We start from the raw sequence: 9559 nt of genomic DNA, 5'->3' as shown, positions 1-9559 counted from the left end.
TTACGAACTAAAGCATTTGTTGTTTTCTAATGCCATTAACATGGTTTGTAAAACCTTAGCTGTTTGTTTGTAATTTTTCATTATTTATCCAAAGCATTTACTGTAACAATGAAGTAGAAGAAAAATACTCCTTCAAAAAATACCCCTTAAAAAAATAAACAAAAGTACAAAAATAAAAAGAAAATTGAGAAGGGAAAACCAAGAAATGGGTAGAGAAATTAGAAAATAAAAATAAAAAACCACCAAACAATAAGAAAAACCCTTTATTATGATCTTATTTTTTCTTGCATCATATTTGAAAGATTGTCTTCTCCTTTCTCATCATATTTATCATTTTTTATCTCTTTTTCTTATGCTATTTTAAGCAAAGTTTAATATAAACATATTTTTAAACGATTTATTAAAATGTCTCTTTCTCTTCCCTTTTATTTAAATCCATTTTATATTGGTTAAATACTTTTGTATTTTAAAATAAATAATTATTATAAAAATGTAAAATAAGAATTTATTACAATCATGACCGTTTTACTTAAAAAATAAGATAAATGATGTTTGTGAACATTACGAATAAATATAATATTTCTAAATGATTATGAATAAATAATAATAATACACTCATATTATATTAAACTTATACATTATTATTGTATACATCTTTTTTTATTTATGAATACTAATACCGTAAATGATAGTGTCTTAACATGTAATGGAATGTGACATATACATTATTTTCCCTTATTATCTATACTATATATAAAGTTAAAACTTGAAATAACTTCGCTCATGATGTAATTTTTATTTCCTATTTTGTCATTCACATTATTTAATTTTTACAAAAAAAACTATATAATCCTAAGCAATATTCGTCGGCAGGCAGGAAGTGCCTGTACACACTAGTAATTATAAGATAAGGAATAAACATCGAGGTTGGTGGGGCTTCGTCATTCTTGCATATAAAAGAAGCAGACAACTACACAAGAGAGCGCAAGTTAAAAGAGAATCAGTTAGAGAGTGAAAATGGCGAATTTGCCTCAATCGTTGTCAATGAATGCTGCTTTTGGTGTTGGTTCTGGTCTCAGTGGTGCTTCATCTCCGCCTCCTCCCCACGGCGGCTCCGCCGGTGCTGTAAATCAGGGCAATAAGGATCGCAAGATGGCTTCTGCGGAGCAGCTTGTCCTCGAGCTTAGCAACCCTGACCTCCGCGAAAACGCTCTTCTCGAACTCTCCAAGGTAACCTAACCTTTCGTTCTTAATTTTTCTCACGGATTTTACGGTGTGAATTTGTGATATCATCGTATGATTTTTTGTGATAATGAATCTGTGAAATTGAATTGAATTGGTGAGATGATTCTCATATGCGTTGATGTGTGGTTATTTTGGTTCTTGTTATGCAATTTTATTTTTGTTAATTTTGTGTTTTGAATATCTATTAAATATATTATTATGGTTGCTGTGGTGTCTGATTCTCATGTTTTTATTTTTAAATATGTTAATCATTGAGCTATTATATTGACAGCCTGTTTTCTGTTATGAGGGTGATTTGGTTCTTGTTATAATTAGGGTTTTGTTTTGTGTGAATATGAATTGAAATTTTGTTTTGGTTATTTTCATATGTTAACTGTTGTGATCTAATATTGGGTGCTTGTAACTCTGTTATGGGGTTTCTGTAATCTATAAAGATTTATATAGTCGTTATAACTCTCATGCCATGCACAAACTTTAATTTGAAACATAGAAATTTGTCCGTAAATTTAGAATATTTTGATAATATAAGAAATAGATATGAAAGCATATACACACAATGCGCGTGTGTTTGTGTGTGTGCTGTACTTTTGACCTTTTTTACACATGTCTCGTTGATTTCTTTTTTCATGTATTTCTTTTATGTATCTTAGAAGCGGGAGCTGTTTCAAGATCTTGCTCCACTCTTATGGAACTCCTTTGGCACCATTGCTGCACTTTTGCAGGTATGCTATTTGACTCGCACTACATATTTTCCTTAGTTGCTTTAATCTTTCTTGTGAATTATTTTCATTAGTTTGTAATATTTTTTAGCATATAAGTTTCTCTCTTCGCCAAATGATTTTACTAGCTATTTCCCCTTTTTGGTCTATTATTTCTTTTAGCATGTTGACCTTCTATGTTGTTCCTTATAACACTCTAGTTTGAAAAGCTGACATGTTGATGATGGTAAGTTATAAGTAAATGGTGATGGTGTGAAGTATGATTTAACTTAAAAGTTGTTTCTATCAGTAACTCTAAAATTGGTCATAATTCCTAAGCCAGTATTGTTTGACAATTAGTTAACTTAAAAATATTACATTCTCCGTATACTCTATATGTTGTTGCTCTTTCAGTTTCTCCTTGTTTTACTTGTATTTTGTATTCTTTCATGCATTAGCATCCCCTAATAAACTATCTTATTTCATTTTTCAAGTGTTTAATTTTCATAGTTTGTTTTCCGATTACTAGGTTTTTCTTGGTTGTCCTCTACATACTAGCATTTGATATTTATTTTTCTTTCAGGAAATCGTTTCTGTATACCCTGTTCTCTCGCCACCAAATCTTACTCCAGCACAGTCAAATCGAGTGTGCAATGCTCTGGCACTTCTTCAGGTCAATGAGTTTGTCATATCTGAGTATCTCTTGTGTGTAGTATTTTACTGTAACATTCATTTTATTTGTTAACGAATGACTTCATTATATGATATTTTAAATCACCAAACTATGCAGTTTGGGCATTATATCTTATTTACATGCTAAATTTTAATCGAAGTATCCAGGAGATTGTATGAGTTTGACAATTTGAATTCCAAAATGTAACAATACAATACAGACACCCTTGACCCAACGATGCAAACCGTTAGCTGAATCGGAAATGAAAAAGAATTGTAAAAGAATTGCGTCTGAATAATGAGAATCGCGAGTCTTACTTTTTTGTTGCAATTGCCACACACACAAAGGAGTTGCGCCACTTATGACCTGGTTTTCTAAATGAGGCTTTAGGGTTTCAGGTTACTTGAAGTGACCCACATGTTTTTTTAAATGGACTGGGCATATGTTGACCCAATATGAGATTAGCCACTTTCCTGCAATTTTTTGATGAAAAGAGGTTGGAAAGGATGCAAATACCCTTTCCCTCACTAATTATAGGTTTTTTCACAACGTTAAATCCGAAAAAGTTGGTCCTACTGCCTCTACATGATTTTTGCCATATTCCACATATACATTGTTGTGCTATGTTTTTATCCCAAAAAAGTATTTTTTAATTGTTGGTCCCACTTTTTTCTTTTCTCATATTGTTTAAGAAGTTTCTATACTTGTTTAGTCATTGGTTTTGCCTTTTTGATTTATCATGACTTAATGTTTCTATAATCTGCATCTTCCAAAAAAAAATTAGTTGGAAGATGCAGATTATTTTGAAGTTTTGTCTTGTTAGTCAGCCTTCCACAATGAAAAAAATAGTTTACACATACACACATGACATACATAGATCAAGATGATGAGCATCGTAGGACATATTACACGGAATGTTGGTGAGCTCAATCATAGACTGTACACACACACAAACATCCTTATATCCAACGCTTCTTAAATGAGCATCAACTTTCTAATACCAAAAAGAAAACTGCTTTCAAAATATGCATCTTCCAACTAAATTTTTGCCATCTGATATGCAGTTTTAGCTTCTCAAATCTGAAAATCTATTGTTCAGGAAATGAGCCAAAGATGAATATTACTCTATTTCCTTTTGTAAATTTAGGATGTCATAAAGAAAATGAGAAAAAATGATGTTGCTGAGTTTTTCTCATGTTTTTCTTGCAGTGTGTAGCATCTCACCCCGAAACAAGGATGTTATTCCTCAATGGTAATGTTTGTTCATCTGATGGACTTTGAACTTCTGTCTGCTACTGTACTTACCATCTTTGTGTTATATTATATATTCTGATAGTGGCAGTACTAAGTACTAACACATTCTTAGTTAGTATAACCATCGGGAGATTCTGTTAGCTTCTTTTGAATTGGTAATTGCCATGTGGATATTATGATGAATTGGACATAGAACTCCTGAAACAATAGGTTAAAGATGAACATGGTAGGACATAACACAAGCCAAGTTGATGAGCCCAATAATAGAACATCACAATTGTCATCATGGTTTTTCTTGTCAGAGGAGAACATGAAACGTTTGATATTCATATAATATAATGAATCTGTTGCACTTGCCCTTTTTTCTGCAGCTCACATACCTCTATATCTGTATCCCTTCTTAAATACAACAAGCAAGTCTAGACCATTTGAGTACTTGAGGCTCACCAGTCTTGGTGTCATCGGTGCCTTAGTGAAGGTACTTTTTCCTTGCTGATTCTATTCATGTGGAAATATTAGTGCTGCAAAATTATACTTTTTTATCACTAAACTTTGCCACCAAAAATGTCAAACTTTTGTCACCAAAGTCCCTGCTTCAAAAGCTCTCCTCTATATAATCTTCGTAAGCGTCTCCTCTGCTTAATAGATTTCTTCTTTTATCCAAAAAGATAAAAAGCATGTATAGTTGTGTTTTGTCTTGCATATCATAGAGATTTGACAAAATTTTACGTTTTTATATTGTAATAATTTTCTCTGGCTCATTTCTATTCACCAGGTTGATGATACCGAAGTTATAAGTTTCCTCCTTTCTACAGAGATAATTCCTCTGTGTCTGCGCACAATGGAAATGGGGAGTGAACTTTCAAAGACAGTGAGTTTAATTCTTGATTTTTAGTATTGGGTAAACTTACGCCAACAGCGTATTTGTATGATGATTGGACATAGTTGCCATTTACTTTATATTTTATGTACTTTATATTTCTTTCAGCTACATTCTTGATTCATGCTTGTTTTAGTTATGTGCTGCACATGCTCATGATATATCTGCTAATGCATTTATATTTCGATTAATGAGATAGCATATATTAAAGCTACACACTCTGAAGCCTTTGTTTGAGAAGACTAAGTTTATTGTTTTGCCTTTTGAAAAGTTGGCCTTAATTTAAGCTTTTAGTTGTAGTCATGAGACTGTTTGAGCTTTTCCTGGCATGTTTAGTTTTATGAACATGTAATTAGAGCACTGGCATCTGTGTGCTGTATGGATTCAAATACAATTCTTGTTTGTCGAGCAAAATCTTTGGTATAGATTCATACTTTTGTGTGGTTAATGTGGAAAATATAATTCTTCAGGAACACTAAGGCACTTGATTGTTTTAAGTTGTCACATTTTCTTAACTATTTATATCAAATAGTAGTAAAGTGGAGCACGATTGTCTAATGAAAGCTCTACAACATCAGGTTGCAACTTTTATCGTTCAAAAAATTCTGTTGGACGATGTGGGCTTGGATTACATTTGTACTACGGCAGAGCGCTTTTTTGCAGTAGGTCGTGTTTTAGGCAACATGGTGGCAGCTCTTGCTGAGCAACCCTCATCTCGTCTGCTGAAACATATCATTCGATGCTATCTGCGCCTGTCAGAGAATCCAAGGTTGGTTACTAGTTTGTGAATTCTTGGTGGTGCCTCCCACAGCCCTTTCCTTTTCTTTTCAAGCTTCAAATGTCAACTGTAATTAAATGCTGGTCTGTTTAATACAGGGCTTGTGATGCATTAAGAAGTTGTCTTCCAGACATGTTACGAGATGCTACTTTCAACAGTTGTCTTCGTGTAAGTACTTCCAATATTAATAATTAGTTAATGCAATAATATTTGATTTAATCAAGAGTGAATTGACTAGATTAAAGAAATCATATGTTGAAGAGAAGGGTAGTAACAAGTAAAGTTCATCCTGATCTCCGAATCATCAATTTCAGTGCTCTAGAGATTTTCGGCATGCCATGCTATAGAAAATTATTCATGCTTTTAGTTTGTTTTCGTCACGCGGTCTTGGTTTATGTATTCAGGAAGACCAAACTACTACAAGATGGTTACAACAATTGCTTCTCAATGTTGCTGCGAATCGGGCTCCACCAATGCAAGCTGGAGGAGGTTTTGATCATATGATGTGAATTGACTGGAGATTATAGAGGTCTTGCTTCAATACTGGCCATGCTCTGTCACAGCATAATAGAATAGTGGACTTAAAACTCTTGGGATTTGCTGAATCTTTGATCCAATGTTTTCCTGGGTTGATTTGCTTCAGTATTTAAATTATTAATGTGTGGTTGCTGTGCTGGCAGTCCTGGGTTGATTTGCGTTAAGATTTTGGATGAAAGTAAACAATCAGCCTTTTACATAGGGTGCTGAGGTAATGAAAGGAATAATTTTACCCCCTTAATCCGATTTTCGGTCTCATGCTGTCACCTCTTATAGAGGGTGTTGTGGTAATGAATGGAGGGAGCGTTCCCCATGCTTACTGTGAGTTAGTTAGCATTACAGGCCCACTGCTGTGGCCCCAACATGGCACTTGTTTTTAAGTGAATGGTTCCCAATATTCAATAGTCCCTGCCCTGTGCCATCCAACATGGTAAAAAACCCTATTTTGTTTTGCTCAACTCAGAGTCAACCTTTTACCATGCCTACAACTTGTATAAGAGAAAAAAAAGTGCTTTACTATCGCACTGTGTTTGTGAATGCGAAATGTTGGGGCTTGATAGTGCAATATCCGCCATTTTGAGCCACAGGAATAATCTCTTAGAAGCATGCATTATTAGTATTTTGAGCCAAAGATATTAGTCTTAGAATCAAGTTCGCAACACTTTTGATTGAGAGTGAGGTTTTGGAAGGAAATGGAAGGGAAATGATGGTTTTGGAAAGCCTTCCCCTTGTTTGGAAGTGGGATGAAAGAGAGGGGAAGGTTTTGGAGGGTCTCTCAAACCTTCCATGTGTCTATTTTTAAAGTTTCTTCAATTTTGGGTTTTTTGAAGATAAAATATCAAAATACCTAAATATTTTTTAGTAATATTATAAAATTATACATTGTCCATTTCTCATTTTTAAAAGAAAAATAAAAAAATATTCTTACATTATCATTAGTTTACCCTTTTTTCTAAATTTTATACTCCCAAATAAAGGGGGAGATTTTCTTCCTTTTCCCTTCCCTTTCTCCCCCTTCATAATCTTTTGATCTTTCTCATTCCATTTCCCTCGTAACTCCCAAACAAAGCTGACTAATTTTCTAGGATGAAAGAATAACAATTACAAATGGTCATGGTGGGAAATAACTCAATACAATCGATTACCATTTCCCCTTACTCCACTAGAGCACAATCGATTACTGTTTCCCCTTACTCCACTAGGGCAAAATCCACACTGGTGGAAATAGGTGTCCTTGATGAGAAGTGTAGCTGGACCTCTTCCACCCAGTCTTCATACATAAAACCCCTTCCATACGAGTAGGGATCGTCTCCATTACTAGATAGAGAAAAATTATTTTTAGATTAGTTGTTGATGCTGGTACAGTAGTGTTTGAGAAAAATAATTAAAAAATATCATTTATGTAGAAAATTTAATAATAGCATAAGATATGACTAATATTTTTAAAAATAATCTCAAAATATCCTCACATAAAGAAATAATATGCATTTGCATTTAAAGTCAAATATTTCATTAATAATGAATAAATTAAAATAATAATGAATAAATTAAAACATGTACATTAAAAGTATGTGAAAAATATTTAACTTTTATCATGAGCCTATAGTGGAATACTTTGCCTCCTTATTAGAGAGGATCTGGTACCAGAGAGGCCTCACGCATGTCATATCAGCCTCCTTTTTCTTTGACCTATTGGACCCACTTAAAGAATGGAAGAGTTAGAGCTTAATAAAATAATTAAATGAAAGAAAGGGACGAGTGAATAAAAAAGTCAGCCTGATAAACAAGATATTGATCTAATTATATAAGGTCCAATTAAATACCATAATGATTAAAAGGTCAAGTATTTATCTTCTATTGATAATACTTGTTGGGGGATAACCACACCCCAAAATTAGTTCCTAACCTTAAAAAAGAAAAGATACAATTGGTATTAAAAAAAGTCATCTTGTGAGTTAAGAAAAGAAAGCACTGCAGCATTGATATTGATATTAGGAATGGGAGTACAACACAGAAGCCAATAAAACTTAATATAATAATACGTTCAAACTCTGAGACAGAGTATTCAACAACTAGAAGAATATTTTTGACAGTTCACCTCTGTTTCACACTTTAAAAACGTGATGGAAATGCTTAGAAACGGGACAATGAACCAGCTCAATACCGCCATGGCCGCCATTTGAGAACACTGATTTGGAACCACTCTTGTTCCTTACAATTTGTTCAGATAACTTCATCCTTATCTAGCTCTCTGAAAATTTATTGTTTATGATGCACAAAGTGTTCGGTTTTGATTCCATTCCTATGTAGAGAAAGACTGAATTGGATAAAATTCACTGTTAAATTTTGGTAGGAGCTATGAGCAATCTTGATGAAATAAGAAAGAATAAGAAATGAATCAATAATATTCTCATTATTGAAATTGAATACAAGGATTAGGGGAATACCTCTTTATATACAACAAATAAAAATCAGAATCTGTTAACCAGATAATCGATAACTCTCCTGATTAATTGATTATCGTACACAAACTAACTGAAAAACTGAAATAACTATCAAATTAATCGATTATCTACAATATTAATAGCTTAACTTAATCAATTAACTACAATGTTAATTGATTAACTGTTACACAGTTAATCCATTAACAATGGTGTTAATCCATTAACTGTGACAGAATCATACACATTCTAACATCCCGCAAGTTGGAATGTATCCAATATTCCAAGCTTGAAATGTGTTGAACACCACACTTACTCTAACACCTCCTCTTGCTGGTGAGCGAATCTTGAACTCTCAACCTTGAAATGAAAGAAATGAAGCAATAATGACGTTTAACCAATGTTGGCAGAACCAATTATATCTAACGCTTAACCATCTAATGGACATAAGCTTAACCAATCAATGCTTAACCATCTACTTGACAGAAGCAAACCAACCATAATGGATGAAAAAGAGAAAATTGATCTAAATCTTGATCCTAAGATGATGCTTTAAAGAATAAAATATACACTTTAATGTAGTGTATTTAATGAGAAAGAGGGGTAAAAATAGAGTATTTAAGAGAAAGAGATAATTGGGGGTAATAGATGAAGAAAATAAAAAAATGAGATCAAATCACAGTAGCTACACCAAAGATTCAGAATCAAGAAACCCATTATTGTTTCTTGAAAAGTAACTGTAAGCACTCAATACAAGATAGAACCAGCCGAAGGTTGTTCCACTTCACACTTAATCTTACATTCCCAACCAAAAATTATGCAGTAGATTGTTGTTATCGTAGCTTGCAACAATTCTAAATGACACAAAATAATACTTATTGGAAGAGTCACGACTAAGCCGCTCTCTTTAAGATGTTTCATGGCACTACCCAAAATGTGCAAGTAGACTATCAACCACGTCGTCCCTGGGATAAAACAGCCCAGATCTCTGTTATCGAGTTCTTACTACACTGTATGAACCGATCTCGGATACACCCACCATAATATGACTAC

The 9559-nt window shown here is 33.3% G+C and overlaps 1 protein-coding gene and 1 long non-coding RNA gene across 2 annotated transcripts; one reads left to right on the top strand and one right to left on the bottom strand.

The window, feature by feature from the left end:
* LOC109345888 (cell differentiation protein RCD1 homolog) lies at positions 906-6309 on the top strand. The gene is made up of 9 exons (XM_019585145.1): positions 906-1230; positions 1896-1967; positions 2527-2616; positions 3826-3868; positions 4242-4348; positions 4646-4741; positions 5329-5519; positions 5627-5696; positions 5933-6309. The coding sequence occupies exons 1-9, from the start codon at positions 1018-1020 to the stop codon at positions 6035-6037; spliced, it is 987 nt and encodes a 328-aa protein (XP_019440690.1). The 5' UTR covers positions 906-1017; the 3' UTR covers positions 6038-6309.
* LOC109345890 lies at positions 6068-6718 on the bottom strand. The gene is made up of 2 exons (XR_002107454.1): positions 6299-6718; positions 6068-6256 (listed from the first exon to the last, which is right to left on the bottom strand). It is a non-coding gene; the product is annotated as an uncharacterized LOC109345890 (long non-coding RNA).

This window comes from Lupinus angustifolius, chromosome LG04, assembly GCF_001865875.1.
Source record: "Lupinus angustifolius cultivar Tanjil chromosome LG04, LupAngTanjil_v1.0, whole genome shotgun sequence".
In the NCBI taxonomy this organism is placed as follows: Eukaryota; Viridiplantae; Streptophyta; class Magnoliopsida; order Fabales; family Fabaceae; genus Lupinus; species Lupinus angustifolius.
This window is presented reverse-complemented; position numbering and strand designations above follow the sequence as displayed.